The 23,279-nt window shown below is 39.1% G+C and overlaps 1 protein-coding gene and 2 long non-coding RNA genes across 4 annotated transcripts in view; 1 reads left to right on the top strand and 2 right to left on the bottom strand.

The window, feature by feature from the left end:
• The first annotated feature begins 8 nt into the window (after window positions 1–8).
• Window positions 9–22,345, top strand: LOC116541868. Its single transcript, XR_004264981.1, has 3 exons — window positions 9–967; window positions 6,230–6,240; window positions 22,335–22,345. It is a non-coding gene; the product is annotated as an uncharacterized LOC116541868 (long non-coding RNA).
• Window positions 3,038–5,244, bottom strand: LOC116541867. 2 transcript variants are annotated; one of them, XR_004264979.1, is made up of 3 exons: window positions 5,156–5,244; window positions 3,847–4,008; window positions 3,038–3,669 (listed from the first exon to the last, which is right to left on the bottom strand). It is a non-coding gene; the product is annotated as an uncharacterized LOC116541867 (long non-coding RNA). The 2 variants fall into 2 exon arrangements; XR_004264980.1 differs by having other exon boundaries at window positions 3,847–4,011; window positions 5,156–5,241.
• The window catches only part of LOC116541865 (ankyrin repeat domain-containing protein 18B-like), a 34,672-nt gene continuing 21,584 nt past the window's right edge, over window positions 10,192–23,279 (bottom strand). The window contains exons 10-14 of the mRNA XM_032266350.1: window positions 20,727–20,836; window positions 18,878–19,007; window positions 12,525–12,806; window positions 11,718–11,930; window positions 10,192–10,383 (exon numbers count right to left, since the gene is read on the bottom strand). Coding sequence (XP_032122241.1) covers window positions 10,276–10,383; window positions 11,718–11,930; window positions 12,525–12,806; window positions 18,878–19,007; window positions 20,727–20,836 — 843 coding nt within the window. The 3' untranslated portion in view covers window positions 10,192–10,275. The remainder of the gene's footprint in view (window positions 10,384–11,717; window positions 11,931–12,524; window positions 12,807–18,877; window positions 19,008–20,726; window positions 20,837–23,279) is intronic.

Here is a 23,279-nt window from a genome sequence, read left to right as displayed (position 1 = left end):
CACCAATTAAGGGCGAAAATTCAAGAAGACTTCAGAAATTTACATGCTGAAACTTCTTTACATGCTGGAGTTGGAGCTGGAGCTGTGCGGATGCATCCTCAGGACACTACTGCCTGTATCCCCACAGCTCCAGCTCCAGCATATCAAGAAGCCCTGTGCTCATAGCCAAGACAAAGGAAAAAAGGCCTTGAAAATGTTTCGCAGCTCCACTTGGCGGTTCTAATTTCCTGTATTATTGTAAATAAAAGGTTTCATTGACTCAGGGTTCTGCAGGCTGTGAAGGAAGCCTAGTGTCTTCTGTTTTGGGGAGGAGCCAGGAAGCCTCCTCATTAGACCAGAGGGCCAAGGGACAATGAATTATCTCCTTTGGCAGGAGTAGGAGCAAGACAGAATGGGGAAAGAAGTTCCACAGCCTTATAAATAAGCAGATCTCATGAGAACTCACTCACTATCAGGACAGCATCAAGGGGATGGTGCTTTGTCATTCGTGAAGGATCTACCTGCACCCTTTCATGACTAAATCTACACTCAGGCCCCACTTCTAACATTAGGGAATATAATTCCACATGAGTTTTGGTACGGACATAGAGACAAATTGTATTTTTTCTGTCTCTGATCCCACGAATCTTATGTCTTTCTCACATTGCAAAATACATTCATGCCTTGCCAGCAGCGGTCTTCCAAAGTCTTAACTCAGTCCAGCATTAACTCAAAGTAACAAAGTCCAAAGTCTCATCTGAGTCAAGGCTACAGTTTCTTTTGCCTATGAGCCTCTGAAATAAAAAGAAAGTTCACTGCTTCTAATGTACAATGATGGTACAGGCATGTGTAAGCTTTGCATATCCAAAAGGAAGACATTTTTCAGAATCTTTCTTATTTTTATCTGAGACCTCCTCAGCCTGGCCTTCACTGTTCATGTTTCTGTCAGCATTTTTTTGTCACAATCATTTAACCAGTCTCTAAGATGGTCCAAAAATATTCTCATCTATCTGTCTTCTTTTGAGCCCTCCAAACTCTCCCAACCTCTGCCCATTCCCTAGTTTCAAAGCTGCTTCCACATTTTTCAGGTTATCTTTAGAGCAATGCTCCAATCCTCATTTGTCATGTTCTGTATGATTTATTTTGAAAAAGAGGTTTAATTGGCTCCTGGTTCTACAGGGTGAATAGGAAGCACAGTGGCTTCTGCTTCTGGGAGGCCTCAGAAATCTTTCAGTCATCTTGGAAAGCAAAGAAAGAGTGAATTGTCACACACGGTAAGAGAAAAACATGGAGAGTAGGGAGGTGACATAGAGTTTTCAATGGCAAGATCTCATGCGAAGTCACTCCTGATTGTGAAGACAGTAGCAAGGGGATGGTGCTAAACCATCCATGAGAAATTTGCCCTCACGATTCAGTCACATCACACCAGGTTTCACCTTCAACATGAGGAAATATAATTCAACATGAGATCTGGTGGGGACACATATTCAAATTGCACCATCAGTCTCTGAGTGTAAAGACATCCACAGCAGGCTTTATCCAGCCAGCTTCTTTGAGACTCTTCACAGGGTTTGAGGTCTGCAGCATATACACTAAAACATTCATACTTCAAAAAGTAATAAAGTAAGTGGCATTATCAGTCTTCCAGAAGTTACAATGGTAATACAGATGTTCATAGTATGACTTAGTTACTGTTTGCTACGTCTATCACCATATTAGCTGTTTTCTACACAATTCTATATTCAGCTGAGTTTCCTTTGAGTACAAAACCACCTTGTAGTATCATGGATAGCTGGCACTAGCTCTTTAATAGTGTTATTTATTCTGCTGTAGAAAGTATCCTTGCACTGGAAAAAGTCCACAATCCAATACCTAGTCATTCAACACTATCAATTCCTGAGTGGCTTTTTGGAAAAAAAATAGTATCTCTTGTTGCAAGAAATGCTACATCTGTGATTTCAAGTCTCTCAATAGAATTGGATTGAAGGTGAATTTCAGCCAACGTGGCCAAAGAAATCCTGTTCCTGTGACCCTGACATCTTCAGCCTCTGCACCTGTTTCCCTTCTGCCACATGTTGCCTGCTCTCCGTGACTTTGGTAGGAGCCTCCTTGTGTATGTGGATGATGTCCAGGACGTTTACCTGGTGTCCCTGAGACAGCAGTAACAGGTCCATGACTGGGTCCAGGTCCTGCCTGGGCTGACTGGCAAAGAGCTCACTGATGGTGATGAAGGCATCTTTGGTGAAGTGGATGGGCTGATCCAGCTCTAGGGCCTGGCTGAGGCTGAAGAACTGGTCACCTCCTGATGCTCTTTTGTGAAACCTTCACTGTCATCTGCTTGCAGGTCAACTCGTTGGCTGTGAAGCTGAGCTGAGTGCCCTGTTGTCCATCTTCTTGGTGAAGCACTCAAAGTCATCAGTCTTACTCTCCCCCTCCTAAAGGTTGAGGGCCACCCTGAGGGTGGGCTCAGGGTCAGGAAGAAGTTGGCCCTCACCATCTCACTCTTCTCAGCCTTCCTCTTACCCTGTTTCCAGGCTGTCTCTTCAGTGCTGCTGGGGCACAGCAAGAAGTGATGGATACTGTGGCACTGTGCCTGCACCCAGAAGCTGGCCGTGTGGTTCATCCACCAGATTGGGCCCTTTCTGCACTTGGACTTGAAGTTCTCCTCAAGATGGCCTGTGGCACCCAAGAAGCCCGCAGTGCTGTAAGAGCCCTGATGCATGGACTGGGGCCCCAAAGGAGGCACATACCCTGCTCCTGAGCCTGCTGCTCATGCCCTCTATGTGGCTCCATTTATAGCATGGTTGTTGCACTGAGGCCTGTGCATGCCCGGCAAGGCCAAGCTGGCTCAAAGAGCAACCAACCACCTCTGCAAGGGTGTGCCAGGAGCAGGTGGACCAGCCACCAACCTCACTCACTGCCAGTCAGGCTAAATCAGTTATTCTGTCCTAGAGGTAGGGCCCAGTGCCATTTCTTTTCCCCAAGCCTAGCTCCATCAGCCATCAGGTGGTGGCCACTCAAGCTGTGGGAACCTAGCCACCTCTGCTTCCTTGAGTGGGTGAGATTGGTGGCTGGTGCACCTGCTCCAGGCACACCCTTACAGAGGTGGCTGGTTGCTCTTTGAGCCAGCTTGGCCTTGCCTGGCATGCACAGGCCCTTGGTAATGACACAGTGCTCTGAGTGAGACTGTCCTGTCTTGGGCCAAATTCTAAGTCTGGCCAGGGTCACAGAAGGCTGAGTCCCCTGGATGGCAATCCTGGATGCTGCTGCGGGGCCCATGGTGCCCCTTCCCTTTCAGGGCTCAGAATGAGACCTGACTGGGTTAGGACACTTTAGGTATAACACTTGTGCTCCAGGAAAGGTCGTCTGTCCCACAGGTTGTCTGAGATGTATGCTTGCTGCTGGCTGCCAGGGTTGTGAGGATGCCACGTTCACCCTTCCCTCCAGGGACGTCAAAGTGACCAGCTTCTCCTTTGATAATGACTTCCCAAGGCCCAGGAGTCTCTGGGGCTGCAAGGCAGCTGGCTGCATGCTGCCCTGGCTTCTTCCATGTTGTGCTGGTCACTACCCGCCAAGGAGGCTAAGATGCAGACCCCATGCAGGGCAGTTGGTCTCTGGACCTGCGACTTGGTTTTCAAGGAGCTGGACTTGGCCTGGTGTCAGGGCCCTGAGGAGGTTGTCCTGGGTGTCCTAAGGAGATGCAGAATGGAATTGCCGCTAGGATGAATGAGATGACTGGCAGCACAGAACAGGCACTCGGTGAGTGCTCAGGGATTACCCTCAGTAGTTGCCCAGAGGACAAAACCGCCCACCTGGTAGTGACTGTCCCCAGGCTAGGAGGAAGGAAAGACAGCGGGTCCCACTCACCTCAGCCTGATCAGTCAGCTGTGCTGAGATATGCCTCTCAGCAAGAAAATGGCCCTGCACGTCGACACTGACTGTGTTCCTCTAAATGCTCCACAACACAGAAGCGATGGGGACTCAGCAACAGTGATATCATGGAGTGACACAACCCATCACAACAGGAGCCTGCTTGGGTCAACAGGGCCCAGAGTCAGTGTCCTCTGTCCCCTGAACTGACATGTGTGTGCATGCAATCTGTTTGTGCATGTGTGTGTGTGTGTCTGTGTGTGCAGCTATGTGTGTTTGTGTTGCTTCTCTGACCAGGCCTAGCTGCTCCACTCATGGGTGCACCCAAGTCCTAATCACCGTCACCAGTGGGGCCCAGGGCCAGCATTACAGCCTCCACAGGTGCTCCCCAGTCTCTGCCCTCCCCACCCAGGGTGGTCCTGGGGATGCAGACAGAGGAGGGACACTGGGCAGAGAGGGCTGGCACCCACTCTAGGTGGAACGCAGGTCGTGTGTAACGTTCTAGGTCTGCCAAGTAGGCTGGATACAACATATCTTCTCACACTCTCTTTCCAGCAACCCTCTAGGGTTGACTCATCCTCCCTACAGATGGAGGCAAGCAGGCTCCACAGACAAACCCCCTGCCTGAGGTCACACAGTGGCCAACTGGCCAGGTTCCTACTGACCAAGTGCCCCTGATCAGGTCCCCGCTGACTCGGCTTCCAATGATTAGGTCACCAGGTCCCCACTGATGAGGCCTTCACTGAGAAGGCCACCACTAACCAGGTCCCTGCTGATCAGGTCCCAGCTGACTAGGTTCTGATGACCAGGTCATCTCTGACCACGGTCCACTGACCAGGCCCCTGAGCAGCGGTGCTCAAAGTCTCATTCCCATGTCCCCCTCAGCCCACAGACCCTCCCTCCCTGAATGTGTGCCCAAAGGTCAGGGCCTGGGGGCTTTCTTGAGATAAGACCTCTCCTCCAAGTTGCAGGCAGGGACAGTCAGCCTCAGGCTCCAGGTGCCCAGCTCCACACTCACCCCCCAAGACCCTCTGGGCCCATCTCAAAGGAGACAGTGAGGTGGCCGGGCACTGCCTGGACACATTATCTAGGCTATTCCTGAATGTCAGAGTGGGAGGAAGGGTGGGCATTTGGCAGATGAGACACCTGTGCTGCTGGGTCTCCCAGGGCCCTTCCCAGAGAGCCTCGATCTAGAGACAGCGCAGAGGCTGCAGGGAGACTAATCCAGAACCTTCGAGGCTGAGCCAGGGACCACATGAGGACTGTCCCCAGACAGCTAGAAGGCCCTTTGCTAGTTTCTTGGTACCTCAGTGGATGCAGCAGTGGTTCTTCTGTTGGGACCAGTGAGCACGTGCTGGGGAGGGCTTGCCTGTGCTTCCTCGCTGGCTCCACTTCTGGTTCTAAGAAAAATCACTCATCCCAGGGCTGGGGCAGAGAAAATACAAGATTAGCTTAGAGCATCTTGTGCCAGAAAGTTAAAAAGTGCTGACAGAGTAACGGGGACAGATCAAAAAGACATAAAGTCAGCTTGAAATGTCTACCACTGGCCTAATCTTGGGGAATTGGAGGACCAGAATCATGAGCTTTCCCTTCTCCCTTATTTATTGGTTTTGTTTCTCCATGTAGAACAAACGAGAAATAAGAAAATAATAAGAAAATAATCATCTGGCAACCATCATAGTAATAATTATTCAAACACAAGTCATCCATGAAATGCTAAATCTAGTGGGTTTTGAGAAGTAACCAGATATTTACAGAGCCTCAAAGTATCACCACACAAAATACTGTTGAACTACAAAAAGGAAATCGTAACATTCCCATGGACAAACCTGGCAGGTCCTCCTTAAGTCTCCTACTATATAGAGTAACAAAAAGTGTAAAATGCAAATAACCTGTCAATGACGTTTACTAAAGTATCAAGGATGACTTGGTCATTTGGCTGTTTAAACAGTTGACATTTGGGTAATTTGAGTATGTCTAACTCAGTCATACTGGTTTTCATTTGCAGGGTCCGCTTAAAACTTAAGGAGGCTAAAAAACATCATTTAAAATACTATGTAAATTTTTATCATACGTGTGATATGAAAATATTCTATTTTAGCAAAGATTGTGATGTTATATATTTTATGAGAAACAATTAAAATGTCATATAAACAGCCCAGTAATAAAGTTTTATGATCTTTTAAATCATAAAATTTTTCCTTACGGTTTTATGGTTTAGATTTTGTCTTCATTAGATGTGGTTTACCGGTGGGTCATAGAGAAGAAAGCAGGTGGGAGCAAGTGTCCATCATAGCAACAGCTGGAAAGATAAATAAAGAATCACGTTCTTTACCTAAAACATTTCAGTTAACTAAGTGTAAGTTTAAAAACTAAAGAGTTGAGAACTTTGTCAGAGTTAATAAGAATGAGAAATACGTATGTACAATTATTATACAAAATTACCATTAAATAATTTAAACATGGCATTAATTATGTTTGTGGTTAAATATCAGAGCTTTTTCATTCTTCATTCATGTACTGAACAGCCACTTGCTAAGGTACTAAAATCAGCACTGAAATTACAAGATGAAGACGGTATGGTCCACCTCTCAACAAACCTATGCTATAACCTAAAAAAAAAAAAAAAAAACAAAAAAAACCCAGACAGACAGGCAATGTCCATGTAGAGTCATAGACACTATGACAGGTATATAGCTGGGCACTACTGGAACACACAGAAGGGATACTAGTCCAGTTTTGTGTCAATATCATAGGCTTTCTGGTGGAGGAGATACGTAGGTTGATACCTGAAGGACAAGGATAGAGGGAAGAGGTGAAGGCAAAGAGCTTGTGGTGAGGAGGAGCCCTGCAGAGTTCTACTCCATACAGTTTGGTGCTAGAGCAAAAACCAGAGGGAAGTAAGTGGCAAGAGACAAGGCTGAATAACTTCACAAAGATCTTGTTGACCTGGGTGTTTTGATTTTATGGGGAAAAATTTGGAACTTTTCCTGAGAACAAAAGTAAGCCAAGGACAAAGTAAATGACAGATTTAAAATGTTACCATAAGCAGTCAAGGGACTGCTTATGAATGGTTATTGCTTAGCTAAGTATTTCTAGATGAGTCTGAGGTCTGTTGGCCTTCAATCTCTACCAAAACCCTGAGAAGCTGATGATGCCTCTGTTTTCTGTGAATCATTTCAGTGTGCTGGGTGATGGCTCCATGAGGATGGCAAAAGTGAAGAAAGTATACAGTCAGTAAAAAAGACACGCATAGGCTTCTCGGGAACTTTTAAAGCTGTGAAACATGATGAACTAATGGTGCATAAGTATTTGCTTCACGGTGAAAGTTTTTGTTTTCACATCTTTCATTAAATGTAAGAAAAAGATACTTAAAGTAGTATTGACCAACCCCAACAATGAAAAGAAATGCCATTTGCTATTTATGCTTTATGTCTGAAATAAACCTACATTTGATTAATAAATGTTGTCAGCATACTTCTTTTTCTTTATCTGTTTGTTGTACACGGTCCAGCTCCATCTAAAATAAGTTAAAAAATAATGTTTACGTTAAACAAGAGACATTATCAACAGAATAAGATATCACTTACAAAATGTGGCCTTTAGTATTTATAATGTCTAGACATAACTTGAAGTTTGCTTAAATAGAAACAGAATCATATAAATAAAGTAAAATTTCTACTTATTTTCAGTTTAGATAACAGAAAATGTATCTGTGTAATGCTGTTTAGATTTATCTGAGGAAAAATACGGTTAATATTGGTCTATTGCATATATGTAATTTTAGAAGGGTGGTGTTTTGTTAGCACAAAGGTTAAACAATTAAAGTTATATTTTGTAATGAATGCACTGCTTTAAAATTCGTAGTAAAATGCTGCCCTTGATAAAAGTTTAATACATTTTTTTACTTGAATAAATTTTTCCTTACATAGAAATTTCTGTTTTCTACTTATGGTAAATTTTTTTATAGTAAATCTTTCTTGTTACTTTTTTCTTTTTCTCATTTGTATTCTAAATTAAGGTGTTACCTGTGTAGGTTTCTTCCAAATGTATATTGAGGGATGTTGAGGTTTGGAGTATAATTGAACCCATTACACAGGCAGCTAGTGTAAGATCCAGAAAGTAGTTTTTCAACCCTGGCCCACTCTGTCCCTCCCCGTTCTTATTTCCCAGTGTCTACTGTTCCCACGTTTATGACAATATGCACCCAGTGTGTAGCTCCTACATATGAGTGAAACATCAGATATTTGGTTTCTGTTTCTGCATTAGTTTGCTTAGGATAGTGGATTCCATCTATATCCATGTTCTGCAAAGGACGTGATTTTGTTCTTTGTATGGCTCCATGGTATTCCATGGTATATGAAATTTTCTAATCTACCTGAATTTTCAATCTACCTTAGATGTACCTGGGTTGACTCCATGTTTTTGCTATTGTGAATAGTGCTGCAGTGAACATACATGTGCATGCATCTCTCTGTTACAATAATTTATTTTCCTTTAGGTATACCCAATCTAGTAATGGGGTTGCTGCATTCAATGGTCATTCTTAGTTCCTAATTTCCAAACTGCTCTCCATAGTAGCTGAACTAATTTACATTGCCACCAATAGTGTGTGTTTCCTTTTCTCCATAGCCTCCCCAACATGTGTTTTTTGTTTTGTTTTGTTTTTTTGACTTTTTAACAAAAGTCATTCTGACTGGTGTGAGATGGTGTCTCATTGATGTTTTGTTTGGCATTTCTCTGATGATTAGCAATGGTAAACATTTGTTAATCTGTTTGTTGGCCACTTATATGTGTTCTTTTGAGAAGTGTCTGTTCATGTCATTTGCCCATTTTTAATGAAGTTATTTATTTTGTGCTTGTTGATTTGTTTAGGTTGCTTATGGATTCTGGATAATAGGCCTTTTCTGTATGCATAGTTTGTGAGTATTTCTTTCCATTCCTTAGGCTGTCTGTTTAATCCCTTGACAGTTTCTCATGTTGTGCAGAAGCTCTTCAGCTTAATTAGATCACACTTGTCAATTTTTGTTATCTTTGCAATCGTATTTGAGGACTTAGCCATAAATTAATTCACAAGTGTGACGTCCAGAATAGTATTTCCTAGGTTTTATTCTAGGATTTTTATAGTCACTGGATATACTGTTATGCAAGAAAAGCACAAAGCTCTTTTTCTTTTTTTTCAAGATGGAGTCTCCCTTTGTCACCCAGGTTGTAGTGCAGTGGTGTGATCTCGGTGGCTCACTGCAACCTCTGTCTCCTAGGGTTCAAGTGATTCTCCTGCCTCAGTCTCCCAAGTAGCTGGCATTACACGTGCCTGCCACCATACCCAGCTAATTTTTGTATTTTCAGTAGAGATGAGGTTTTATCATGTTGGTCAGGCTGGTCTCAAACTCCTGACCTTAGGTGATCCGCCCCACCTCGGCCTCACAAAATGCTGGGATTATAGACGTGAACCCCTGTGCCTGGCCAAGCACAAAGCTTTTAACATAAAAATGGGAATGAACCTTTTAGAGTTTTATTTAATTTGTAAAATGCACTTATTTTGGATTCTATTAAATAATAAACATCCATGTGTGGTTAAGTGTTTCAATGCCAATCATTCACATGTGATTATGGGTGGGAAGAGTTGAGATGGTGCAATGAAACTTTAAAAGTGGTATGAGCTGGATGCAGTGGCTCCCACCTGTAATCCCAGCACTTTGGGAGGCCGAGGCTGGCAGATCACAAGGTCAGGAGTTCGAGACCAGCCTGGCTGATATGGTAAAATTCTGTCTCTAGTAAAAATACAAAAATTAGCCAGGCATGGTGGCAGGTGCCTGTAGTCTCAGCTACTCGGGAGGCTGAGGCAGGAGAATCACTTGAAACCAGGAGGCAAAGGTTGTAGAGAGCTGAGATTGTGCCATTACACTCCAGCCTGGGGACAGAGCAAGGCTCTGTCTCAAAAAAGAAAAAAAAAAAAAGCAGTATGAACCACAACCAAACTGCAATCAACTAGAGAGTGAGCCAAAGCATCTCAAAGTATACCTTCAGTTATTAGGCAATACCATGCAATTTCTAAAACCTAACTTAAATGCAGCTTTTAAAGAAATTTTAAATGTGTCAGTTCAGTCACATTTATTGAATAAAGTCAATAAACGGGTATCTCTTGAGAATGACAGCTCCAGGGAATTAAAAAATGTAAAGTTCCCATTTTCTTTCTGTGTTAACATGGCTAATTCACATGTATAAGTCAACAGAAAAACTCAATATTTCACCGAACTAAAAATAAGAATTACATTAGAGAAATGAAACCTAAAAAAGAAAAGGTAATATAACTAGCCTGTCAAGTAGTTCTCGCAGTTATTTGAAGTCTGGGGGTCTGAAGTAGGAATTCTTATGGATGTTTCAGGAATATATTTTCTGTTGCATTCTATACTATTAAGATTCTCAACATGAGGTGACTTTGGGCCTGGCCTTGTAGGAAGAGTGCTGAGACAAGATTTCATCCTCTCTTTCTCCATAAGGAGCTTGAACACTGCCATTTTCTTCTTCGATCTGGAAAGAAAGCAAAGACAAATACTTAGTATTTCCTTTTTTCTTTAATAATTTGGAATGACTTGCATTTCTTCTTAAAGTTGCCCTGAGAGTAAACCAAATTACCTACTAAATAGTGTTTTAACACCGAAGATGTGTGAGAGCATACCTGTTGTAAACAATTATAATTTAAAAATTGTTCTAAAGACGTACATGCATTTCTAAGGTGATTTCTGCTGAACTAGCAGTGCAAATAAAGTAGACAGTGAAGAGAAATGGCTGTCAGTGATGCTCGGCTCAACAGGTAACAGTTGCTGCCTTCTAAAATGGCTTTCCTTGTAAGATGCTGAAGATTCCATTAGAAATACTTGTATTTAAGGGGTAACTATCTGGGAAAGTGAATATGTTAATTTGCTTAACTATAAGAACCACTTCACTATAAATAATTATATCAAAACATCATGCTCTACTCCTTAAATAATGTGGATTAAGAAAATGAACACGGAAAAATAAAAAGCTAGAAATACTTGTGTTTAGTAAAACAGTTTCAGGTTTCACTCTTGTACATTTCACCCATTAACTGGGAACAATGAAGCATCTGGCACTGAGGAATAATTCAGAGCAACAGCTCCTAGGGGAGAACTAGATGGCTGGATCGGTGATCAAAAAGAACTAAAGCATCTCTGAAGTCAATTAGCCCCTAACACTGTGACCAAGGTCCTGTACCTGGGGGCTTGTTCTTTCTGCCTTCCACACACCCCTTCAGGCTCAACAAGGTGTTATTTTTCAACCACTTTGTGAATTACACTTCTTTTCATTCCTATAATAATTATTCCCTATTTCACAAGAATGCTTTCCTGTAACATCTTGAAAGTGTTACACAAATGGTCTGTCTTGAGGCACCCTCTGGTAATAATACTAGAGATCACAATCAAAAACAGTCCAGTGCCTCAGTGCCACTTTGGGTTTAGGTTGCCATCTACCAAAAAATAAGTTAAACTCATTAATATTTCTATTTAGGGAAATTCTGACAAGTAATTTTATAACAAGATCACTTTACTAATTACAAAGCTTCAAAAATACTTAGTGAAAAAAACTAATAGATCAGGTTAACTACATGAAACGTTTCAGGGGAAAAAAGACATACAGCAACCAAAAAAGAAAGGAAAGAAAGAAACTATCCTTGACTAACATTTTAAAGGTAAGATTAGTTACTAAGATTATTTTCCAAAATTACAATACGCAATTACCATTCATGTCCTACTGATCTCCTGAAGCCACCTCACTAAAAATTATGCTTTCAAAACAAATTAATGAGCTTAATTCATCTTCTATGAGTGTATGCTTTGACTTACTTCATGTATTTTTTCTGACATGGAATTGTTAGCTTTTAATGTTACTCCAAAGACTTCCTTATATTCTTCTAATTCAGTTATAACCTCTTCGTAAGCAGTTTTTATTTTGGAGAGTTTACATTTCGCATCTTTAATCTTGAGTTCCATCTCATTTTGTGAAGCTGTATTCTCCTTGTTTAGCTGCTCTAATTGTTTTTCATAATCTGCTTGTTTCTAAGACAAATGAAAAAATATACTTTTAAAACAATCATAACGTAATTTACATATATTTGTTGCTTTTCGAGTCAGTGATTCAAAGAGCAATTTTGAAGATGTTAAAAATGAGGCTGAAGCTTAAAATATTTATCAGCAACATCAACAAAACTAATAACTGAATCCAGATAAGTATAATTTATAAAAATTTGAAATCCTTATTAGGTTAGTATTAATGCAATCTGGTCATATTGAAAGTAATGGAATCCATTTATAATTTTAAAAATTGAACAATGAACAATGTAGCTTAAGAACAATTCAAAAGTACCACATAATTTCTAAATCACAATTTTCACTTATGCCAACTGGTCTTAATAATCAAATCACTCTATAGTGAGAATCATTATTCTGAAAGGTTAATTTTGTTATAATAATAATGGAAATTTAAATATTTAAAAGAAAAAACAGATGCCATTTTTTTTTCTCAGAACTCTACAAAGCAAATTGCTATAAGAGAGACAGAGGAAACATAATACATACATTTCCAAAACATAATTTGCAGTGAAATAAATGAAAGCACATTACAGATAAACTTACCTGATTTTAAAAACTAACCTGTAAATGGATTTCTTCTAAATTTTCTATTGCCTGCCTTGCCTTTTCTTGAATCTCCAATTTATATTCTTGTACTTCACCAACTTCTACCATATTTTCTTCCATATGTGTCTTACGATTTAATATTTCTTCTTCCAACATCTTTTTATCCTTCTCAAGTTTTTCACGTTTCTCTTGTACTTTTTTCATAGATAACAATTCCTGTTGAATAACTTGATTTTCTTTATCCAAATTGATACATTTTGAAGATACAGCTTCCTTCTCTGCTATAAGATCATCAAGCTGCATGAATAAAATAATATAGCTTAATAATGAAGTAGGCTGAGAATAATCTAATACAAAACCAATAGCAAATTTTCAAATACATTTACTTGCAATAAAATGTTATCTATAACGTAGTAGGTTCTTCAAATGTGAACCCTTAAATTCTCCAAATTTCAAGAACAAAGTCAAAGTAACTATGAGTCACAAAAATATACTCTTTACTATCATCATCTTTACAACAGAACTTTTGCAATTGAACTTACTTTTATTTTTCTGACAATATTTTTGTTCCTCCTTAAATGGCACTAAGTTATCTCTTAGTAAAGAGTGTCGCCTAGGCACAGTGGCTCAGCCTGTAATCCCAGCATTTTGGGAGGCCGAGGTGGGTGGATTGCCTGAGCTCTGGAGTTCGAGACCAGCCTAGCCAACACGGTGAATCCCTGTTTCTACTAAAAAATACAAAAAATTAGCCAAGCATGCCCGTGTGTGCCTGTAGTCCCAGCTCCTCAGGAGGCTGAGGCAGGAGAATTGCTTCAATACAGGAGGCGAAGGTTGCAGTGAGCTAAGATTGCGTTACTGCACTCTACTTGGGCAACAGAGCAAGATTCTGTCTCCAAAAAATAAAATAAAATAAAATAAAAAGCTGGGCACGGTGGCTCACACCTGTATTTGCAGCACTTTGAAAGGCCAAGGTGGGAGGATCACCTGAGGTCAGGAGTTCCAGACCAATCTGACCCATATGGTGAAACCTCGCCTCTGCTAAAAAAGTGTCTAGCCCCTCTCCCTCATCATTATTCCTCATAATTTGTCAAAAAAAAGTATCAGAGCTATCATATTGAGTTATTTAGACCAAAGTCAATAAATGGCTCTCAGAATAAAACTTTGAAAGTAATATAATACTCTATACTAGGCATGGTGGCTCTTGCCTGTAATCGCAGCACTGTAGGAGGCTGTGGCAGAAAGATCACTTCAGATAAAAAATTTGAGATCAGCCAGAGCAACATAGTGAGACCCCCATCTCTCCAAAAAATTGAAAAAAAAAAATAGCCAGGCATGGTGGCTTGTGCCTGTAGACCTGGCTTGTTAAGAGACTGAGGCAAAAGCATGACTTGTACCCAAAGTTTAGGTGTTCTGTGAATTATGATCACATCAACACACTTCTGCCTTGAAGACACACAAAGCCCATATCTCAAACAACAACAAAAAAACCCAAAAAAACAAAAAACCACACACACACACACACACACACACACACACACACACACACACTAATGAATCCTGTAAATAAGGATTCTGATGCCATAAGCCTTTCTTTAAACTGCAAATGTTTCATGCCAATTTGAATTGCATTTTAAGAGGTAATAATTCTTGGGGTAAAGGCCATAGAATAAAACACCCAGAAATAAATCCATATATTTACAGCCAACTGATTTTGGACTAAGGTGCCAAAAACATACATTAGGGAAAGGACACACTCTTCAAATGAATGGCACTGGGAAAACTGAATTATAACTTCCTATTGTTCTGGAAAATTTTACCTGACAAGAAACCGAAGCGGCACTCAGAGGACAGGAGGAACACACTTTACTATGCTGGTGGGCCCAGAAGGGTTCACACCCAAAAGTCTGGACCCCGGCTAAGAAGGGTACACAGTTTTTATAGGTGAAGGGGCAAGGGAAGTAACTCAGAACTTTAGACAATGCAGCAGGGTTTAGATGACACGGCAGTTTTCTTAAGGCTTTTCAGTTAGTAAGCAATACATTGAGGCACAGAAGCAGAAAGAAGCAGTTACTAACAAAAATAGGGTCAGTTTTAAAAATAGGGATGGTTGCTGGCAACGTGCTGACAAAATCCTGGGCAAAATTTCCACTTCACTATCGAACACCATGTAACAGAATAAACTCAGAATCAATTAAAGACTTAAATGGAAGGCCCCAAATCATCAAACTACTACAAGTAAACACAGGGAAAATGATTCAGGACATTAGTCTGAACAAAGATATTTATGGGTAAGACATCAGAAGCATAGGCAAAAAACAAATGATAGACAAATGGTACTACATTGAGCTAAAGAGCTTCTGCCCAGAAAACAACTGAGTGAAGAGAAAACCTATAGAATGGGAGAAAACATTGTCAAGCTAGTCATCTAATAAGAAACTAATAATCAAAATATACAAGAAACTCAAACACCCTAGCAGGAAAAAAATAATCTGAGTTCAAAATTGGGCAAAAAATCTGATTAGACATTTCTTTTCTGTTTTTTTTTTTTTTTTTTTTTAAGCAGAAATACAAATGGCCAATAATAAATACATTTAAAGATGCTCAGTATCACTAACCATCCAGGAGCTACAAATCAAACCTGCAATAATCTTGCTCCAGGTCTAATAAATGGCTATCATTGAAAAGACAAAAAATAACAAATGCTGTTGGTGGGAAGGTGAATTAGTGCAGCTGCTATAGAAAACAACATGAGGTTTTCTCAAAAAACTAATACTGGAACTGCCGAGGGATCCAGGAACCCCACTACTGGGTATTCAGGCAATAGGAAACAAGAAGTCAAAAGGATACCCGTATTGGCATGTGTATTGTAGCACTAGTCACCACAGCTAATGTATGAAATCAACCTACATGTCCATCAACAAAGTAATGGACAAAAATTGTGGTATACATACATTCAGCATATATAGAAATAAAATCTGTTATTTGTGGCCAATAGACATCAACAAACTAAGAATTGATAATCCAAAAATAAACCTGCACGTTTACAGTCAATTGATTTTATACAAGGTTAACAAAAGAACAAAATGGGAAAAGAATAGTCTTTTCAACAAATGGTGCTGGGAAAACTGGGCATCCATATGCAAAAAGAAATAAATAAAGTTGGACTCTCACCAACTTTATTTAACTTTATTTATTTTTAAAATAACCATATTTAAAAATTAACTCAAAACAGTTAAGCGTAACTGCTAAAACTACAAAACCCTCAGAAGGAAACATTGGCATAAATCTTTGTCTCTGCATTTGGCAGTGATTTCTTAGCTGTGACTCCAAAGGAAAAATGGATTCAATGGACTTCAAAATTGAAAACTTCTGTGCCTGAGAAGACAGTATCAAGAAGGCGAAAAGGCAAGCCACTGAGTAGAAGAAAATACTCAAAAAATCTATATCTGATAAAGGACTTATAGCTGCGATATATAAAGAACTCTTGCAATTCATAAATAACAAGATAACCCAATTTTAAAAATGGGCAAAGATTTTGAATAGATATTTCTGCGAAGAAGATATAAAGATGGATATAAGCACATTAATAGATGCTTAATGTAATTAGTCATTAGAAAAGTTTGAATCAAAACCACCGTGTGGTATCACTTCATACCACAGAATGAAATATTTCTTCAACAATAAAGAGAAAATAAGTGTTAGCAAAAATGTAAAGAAATTAAAATCCTTATACGATGCTGGCGGCAATGTAAAGTGGTGCAGCCTCTTTGGAAAACAAACCGGCAGCTCCTCAAAAGGTTAAGCATGAAGTTGCCATGTGACCCAGAAATTCCAGTCCTAAGTATATACTCAAGAAAAATACTAAGTATATACACAAGCACAAAAACTCGTACATAAACGTTTACAGCAGCATCATTAATAAGAGTCAAAAAGTGGAAAGAACCCAAAGGTCCATCGCCTGATGAATGGATAAATAAAATGTCTGATGTATACATACAATGGACTATTACTCAGCAATAAGAAGAGATTAAGTACTGATACTGATAGAGGCAGGACACAGCAAAATGCCTAGGCAGGTATGGAAGGGTCCCCAGAGACTCTCCAACCAACCCTGCAAGTGTTTACACCAGATGTTTTGTGCAGATAAGGGAACCTGCACAGGGTCTTGTCTGGACATGCCCGCAGTGGACTGGAAGCCTACATGCACTGGGGGAATGGGGTGGAGCCACCAGGAATTAACACTTTATGCAGGGGAGGAGCCTGGCCTCTTCAGCTCATGTGTGGGGACCCCGGTATTCAACTGTGACATGAAAACCTGTTCGCAGGACCCCTCTCTTTGCTGCGAGCTTTCCTTTTACTTAATAAATTCTGTCAATGTGTCTGTGTGCCCCATTTTTTTCTGATCATGAGAGAAGCACCCAGATTTAGCCGAACTAAGGAGGAAAAGCCCTGCATCAATACTTGCTACAACACAGATGCAGCATGAAAAATTATGCTAAGTGAAATATGCTAGTCACAGTAGACCGCTTGCTTTTTATTTCAGAGGCTTATAGGCAAATCTATACAAAGAAGGCAGGTGGTTCCCTAGGGCTGGGGGAGGAAGGGGAACTAGTGACGATGGCTAAATGATGTGGGGTTTCTTTTTAGGGTGACAAAAATGTTCTAAAATTGACTGTAATGATGATTGCATAACTCTCTGAAAATGCTAAAAGCCAATGAATTGTATATGTTAAATGAGTGAATTGCATGGTGTGTTTATTATTTCTCAATTAACCTGTTAGCTCCCCAAATTTATTTGGTACTAGTGATCTGGAGACATGTACTGCTTGGTTTCAGATCACTGGCCAGGGTTCAAGACGTATGAGGATCAACAGCATGTCCTTTTTATAGAAAAAATATGATATACATTTTAAAAACTATCCTTTTCCTTAGTATCAAGTTGGGAAAATTAAAGGAAAAAAAATCTTTCTTTCACTGCTTAAAGCACTGAGAGATTTATGTTGAGGAATAAGACCTTGTTTTCTTTTGCCCCAATTTCTATCTAAAGGGTCTGGAGAATCACACCCTTCAAACTATAAAATCTTATCAGATGGGTATTATTAACTCTTATAATGTGACTTATTTTCTAACCTGATTCTGGTACAGCATCACAGATAGCAGAAGCTGAAGGAAATCAAAATATTTTACCCCCAAATGGCTGCCACAGGGCCAAGAGATAAAAATGGCCCTATGAAGCTGTCTTCTGTGGGGGAAATTACATCTGTAAGAAGTCTTCATTAATGTAGCTAGATCTCTCCCCTTCTAGATCATTCCGGATCTAGGGAAGATTAACTAAGATTCTGATGTATTTAACATCTGAAAAGATATTTTTACCCTCTATTTTCTCCGAGGGCTGCCAGCTATGAGGCTCCATCTACATAATAAGAACCTTGGCCTCCATAACCACCTTATCTTAAGGCATTCCTTTCTACTAGTTTCAAGTTTTAGACGACAGCTTAACTTTCTTTACCAATTGTCACCTAAAGAATCCCTAAAACCCACCTATGATTTTTTAACCTCTCCTTTTTGATGGTCCACTTTCAGGCTAAACCAATGTATGCCTTTCATCATACTGATTTATGATTTTCCCTACAGTTTCTGTCCACTGGAAATGCATAACACCGAACTGTAATATGACAGTCTCACAAAACATTCTCAGGATCTCCTGAGATTGTGTAACCCAGGGCCACAGTCACCACATTGGCTCAGAATAAACCTTAAACATATTTTGGCAGAATCTGGGTTTTTCCATCATTAATATTTCCCCAAATTATGTGATTTTTAAGCTAAAACTGATGTAAAATGATGTGGTGTTGGAATATACATCATTCTATATAAAGATACATGCATTTATATGTTCATTGCAGCACTATTCAGAATAGTAAAGATATGGAATCAATCCAGATGTCCATCAGTGATAAGATGGGTTAAAGAAAATGTGATATACATACATCATAGATTACTATGGAGCCATAAAAATGAAGGAGATCATGCTCTTTGCAGAGACGTGGATGAACTTGAAGCTGTTATCCTCAGCAAACTAACCCAAAAACAAAAACTACATACTGAATATTCTCACTTACAAGTGGGGGAGCAGAATGATGAGAACACATGGACTCAGGGAAGGGAACAACAAACACTTGGGCCTGTTGGGGTCAGGAGGGAGAGCATCAAGATCAATAGCTAATGCATGTGAGGCTTAATATCTAGGTGATGGATTGATAGGTGCAGCAAACCATCATGGTAGACATTTACCTGTGTAACAAACCTGCACGTCTCGCACATGTAATCCAGACCTTAAGATAAAATAAAATTTGTTTAAACATTACCTTCTGTTTTATCTTCTTAATTAGAATATCTATTTTCAGTTGATCTGTTTCTAAGTCTCCATGGAAACTGAAGTCTTCATTTCCAAATACATTTAACATACTTATTGTCATTTCTAGGAGTTTCTTATATCTGCAGAAATGCACAGAATTAGGAAGTCAAGTATTTTTAAGAGTAAATATTTAATAATTGTTTAAACAGATATGTTACGGTGTATCAAAGAAGCAAATCTATCAACTACGATCCTCTCAGTTTCAAATGAACATAGTTTGAAAGCATTCTATATGAAACTATAATCTCAGATAAATAATATGAAGCACAATTTCTTTTTTGAGATGGAATTTTGCTCTTGTTGCCCAGGCTGAAGTGCAATGGCATGATCTTGGCTCACTGCAAACTCTACCTCCCAGGTTCAAGTGACTCTCCTGCCTCAGTCTTCCCAATAGCTGGGATTACAGGCATGCCCCACCATACCAGGCTAATTTTGTATTTTTAGTAGAGACGGGGTTTCACCCTGTTGGTCAGGCTGATTTCGAACTCCTGACCTCAAATGATCCATCCACCTGGGCCTCCCAAAGTACTGGGATTACAGGTGTCAGCCACCACACCTGGCCTAACCATACAGGTTTTATAAATGAACTATTCAGATCCATGTTGGTATGCTAACATAAAATAACCTACTACCAAATACAGGCCATAACCCAGAGATGAGTAACCAAGATAAAAAAATAAAACATATACATGTTTGAAAAAGACACAAAAAATACATTTTGATACCTGTTGGCCACAGTCTATAAGAAAAGTACACACAAAAAGCATCAATGGGATCATTCAATGTAGAAAAAGAGAAGTAAGCAAATATCTTTAATATTTGAGTTGAGGAGAAAAAGGAAACAGGCAGTTTTAGAAAAAAGGAAAGGTGCAGAGAGATGTGTGATGATTTAGACTTTGAAGAGATCTAGAGATCTTCGCTGACACAATGTCAGCAAAATGAAAGAGATACAAAACCATGTAGAGAAAGGCAATGACAGAAAAATGTTGATTAGAATCAGAAAACCAACTCAAGTGCTCAGTAAATAAATAGAAAAGTAACTGTGTTCAGGGCTTCAAAGACACATTCCATTTTTTTAAAAAAAATCTGTGATCAAAACACGAATGCTCACTTTACTCTTTTTCTTTAAGTTATATGTATAAACACACAATTTATTTCTGTAAAACAGAAGTTTAATAACATGTGTACTTCATGTATACAAAGGAGGTACCCATGTAAAATGGTTAAACTTCCATCATATGTTTTATATCTAAAAGGAAGAGAAGCTGAAACAAAATATAAGCTACATATCAAGATAAATTTTGATGTTAAAGAATGACACAAATAGGTCTTCTTTAAAGAATTTAAATGCAGCAGAGAAGGATTCTACAAAAGAAAGAAACAATGAACAGACATCAAAAATATCTTCAGAAATAAAAATTCAAACTAGATAATCAAGAGCATACTTGACATTATAGGTCCAAGGCTTTGTCCATACTGTTTTCAAACTCAGCAAAGAATAAGTGTAATATTGTGGCATTCAAAAAAAATTTAAGATTGTGTTGTTTCTTTTTTTCACATATTTTTTAATATAAATTTTTTCATCCCAACCTTGCCCCAGCAGCTCAGCCAACTCCTGCCCCCCGGCCCACATGCATATAATGTTGTGCTGTGAGTTTCTGAAATACATTTTAAAATATATTTCATTTAATTATGAAAATGCAGACATAAAATGAATTTGTATGTAGGTTTAGTCAAGTAAAATCAGAGTTAAATCAATTGATAAATGATTAAAATGTTCTACAGTAGGGAAACTTTACCCAGTTCTCTCTTCTTCTAATTCATTATTTTTCTTTCTTATTTGATCCACATTATGCTCCAGTGATGACATTAACTCAAAAAGTTTTCTTAATTCTTCCTTTTCTTCAGACTTGAAAAAAAAATGTTTAAAATTATTTTTGTAAAATCTAGAGACATTAGAGATAAAAAATATTATTTCTTGTAAGTTGATGAGTAATATGCACTTAGGCACGTGTATAAAGGGCATTTTTTAAACCTGATGCCAATAAGGACAGATTTCAAAAATAGTCAGTTTTCTTAGATAAAAATGATTCATACTTTCATCATTTTCTTTTCTGAAACTTAAACTGCCAAAAATGTTTGTTAAAAATGAGGGGTTTTACACATATAATACTACGTGTTAGTAAGAAAAAATAAGAGTAGTCATATTTACTTTTTAGTTTTTAAAGACGCTCTAGAAACATTGTCATTAATGGTTTGAGATACTTCAAGTTTTGTTAATTACATCTTACTCAGATGATTTACTTACTTAGAAAACTCTTATCTAGTTCCCATGGTATTTTTGATTCTCATCTGTCCTCAGGCTGAGCTAAATACTCTCATTCTAAGTATTCACCCATGGGTTTCAGTTCTTTCCTTTCTCTTAACCATTTCTCTTTAAATAACATTTATTTTTTCTCTATAATAAAAACACAACTTTTGTCTACTTTTTGTGGCTTTAATATCACCCTATTTCTCCCTTTCCATTGGACTCTATGACACATGGTCTCATCCAGAGATCTTTTTCCATCACTTATTTGTTTTTTTTATACTGAAATTTGATTTTTAATAATTCCAATAAAAAATGTCCAAGGGTCATGAAGTACTTTATCCTGCTTTACTCAGCACAGCTGTGAGCAGTGACCAAATGCTCTGTCTGCTCCTCTGACTCCACTTCATTTCCAAATGCAGCAGCCTCTGAAGTTCAGTCCTATCCCTTTCTATTCTGCTTTTTAAACTCTCTCAGGGCTCCTAAAATCTCAAAACTTTGACCCAGATTCCCTAAACTACATTTCCAGCTCTGACCTTTTTCTTGAGTCCTCTTCCTTCTGGTACACATATTATAGACAATATTCTCAACCACATGCTCATACATTGCTACTTGGTGCAGATTACTTTCAGAGATAATGAATCTTGTCTATTTTATGTTAATTCTTATTGATGTCCCTTTGAGTACAGTGCTATTTTCTAATCTTGAAGGGGGACAGTCTCACCTTTAGGATATTGACCAGTATACCTTGTCCTTTTTCGCTTGCTTTCCTTCTTTTTGACCACTATACTTTGTCCTTTTTTTCTTTTTCTTTTTTTTGAAAAGGAGTTGCACTCTGCCATCTAGGCTAAAGTATAGTGGTGCCACCTTGTCTCACTGCAACTTGCACCTATTGGGTTCAAGTGATTCTTCTGCCTCAGCCTCCCAAATAGCCAGGACTGCAGGTGCACCCTACCATGCCCAGCTAATTTTTGTATTTTTATTAGAGACAGGGTTTCACCATGTTTGCTAGGCTGTTCTTGAACTCCTGACCTCAGGGAATCCACCCACCTCATCCCCTCAAAGTGCTGGGATTACAGACGTGAGCCACTGCACCTAGCTCTTGTTTTCTTTTGTAATGGAAACTTTCCAAAGAGAATCAGATTATCAATTGTTTGCCTTCATTTTCTTTTGAAGAATTTCCTTTTCCATAGAGATATGGCATGATAAAAGTCTTGTTCTAAAGTTTCTTTCAGAGGGACACTTGACTACATCATTGGGAAGCTCCAGTCAGCAGAGGTCTCCCTTCTTCCCAGTCGAGATTCTTCATTTCAAAATGGTGGCCAACAAATGTCTTAATCCAGGTAGTCTCTTGCTTAGGAATTCATGAAATTAAGAACCTTCTGGAATAGTTAGGGGCTATTGATTGAGATGGTTTAAAGCTGTCCTTATTGAATGTTTTACTCCCAAGCAGACATCAAAGTGGTTAACAAGTCTATGCCTGATGTCTAACTCACTTATATGGGAATCTATACAAAACATTTTATTTATGAGATGAAGTCTTGCTGTGTTTAACCAGGCTGGAGTGCAGTGGCCTGCTCACTGCTCACTGCAGCCTTGATATATATACAGACACCGAGTTGTACATTTTAAATGGGTGAACTGTCTGACGTGTGAACTATCTCTCAGTGAAACTGTTTTTAAAATCCAATGGCAGGATCAAGATAATTTTCTCAAGTCTATTTTGGGTGTACATACTCTAGAGGATCTGAGTATATTTTACACCTTTACAGCATATTTTAAATGAAAGAAAAATGAAGGCAATGCCCAGCTTTTCAAGTAGTTTGTAAATTAACCGAAAACATGTACATTTCAAAGAACAGTATGATGGCCTTTCTGTACAAGTTAACCTAGAATCCATGAAATAAATAGGCACAGCTTCTGTGTCCATTCACGAAAGTGAAGAAATAAGACAACTTTCTAGAACATTCCATTAAACATTCTCCTCTGACTTAATCTGGCTTGCCTCACTAAGGCAATAAAGAAATTATCTAAAAATACTGCT

Source organism: Sapajus apella, unplaced genomic scaffold, assembly GCF_009761245.1.
Source record: "Sapajus apella isolate SASKATOON/1434 unplaced genomic scaffold, GSC_monkey_1.0 scaffold158, whole genome shotgun sequence".
NCBI classification, from domain to species: Eukaryota; Metazoa; Chordata; class Mammalia; order Primates; family Cebidae; genus Sapajus; species Sapajus apella.
This window is presented reverse-complemented; position numbering and strand designations above follow the sequence as displayed.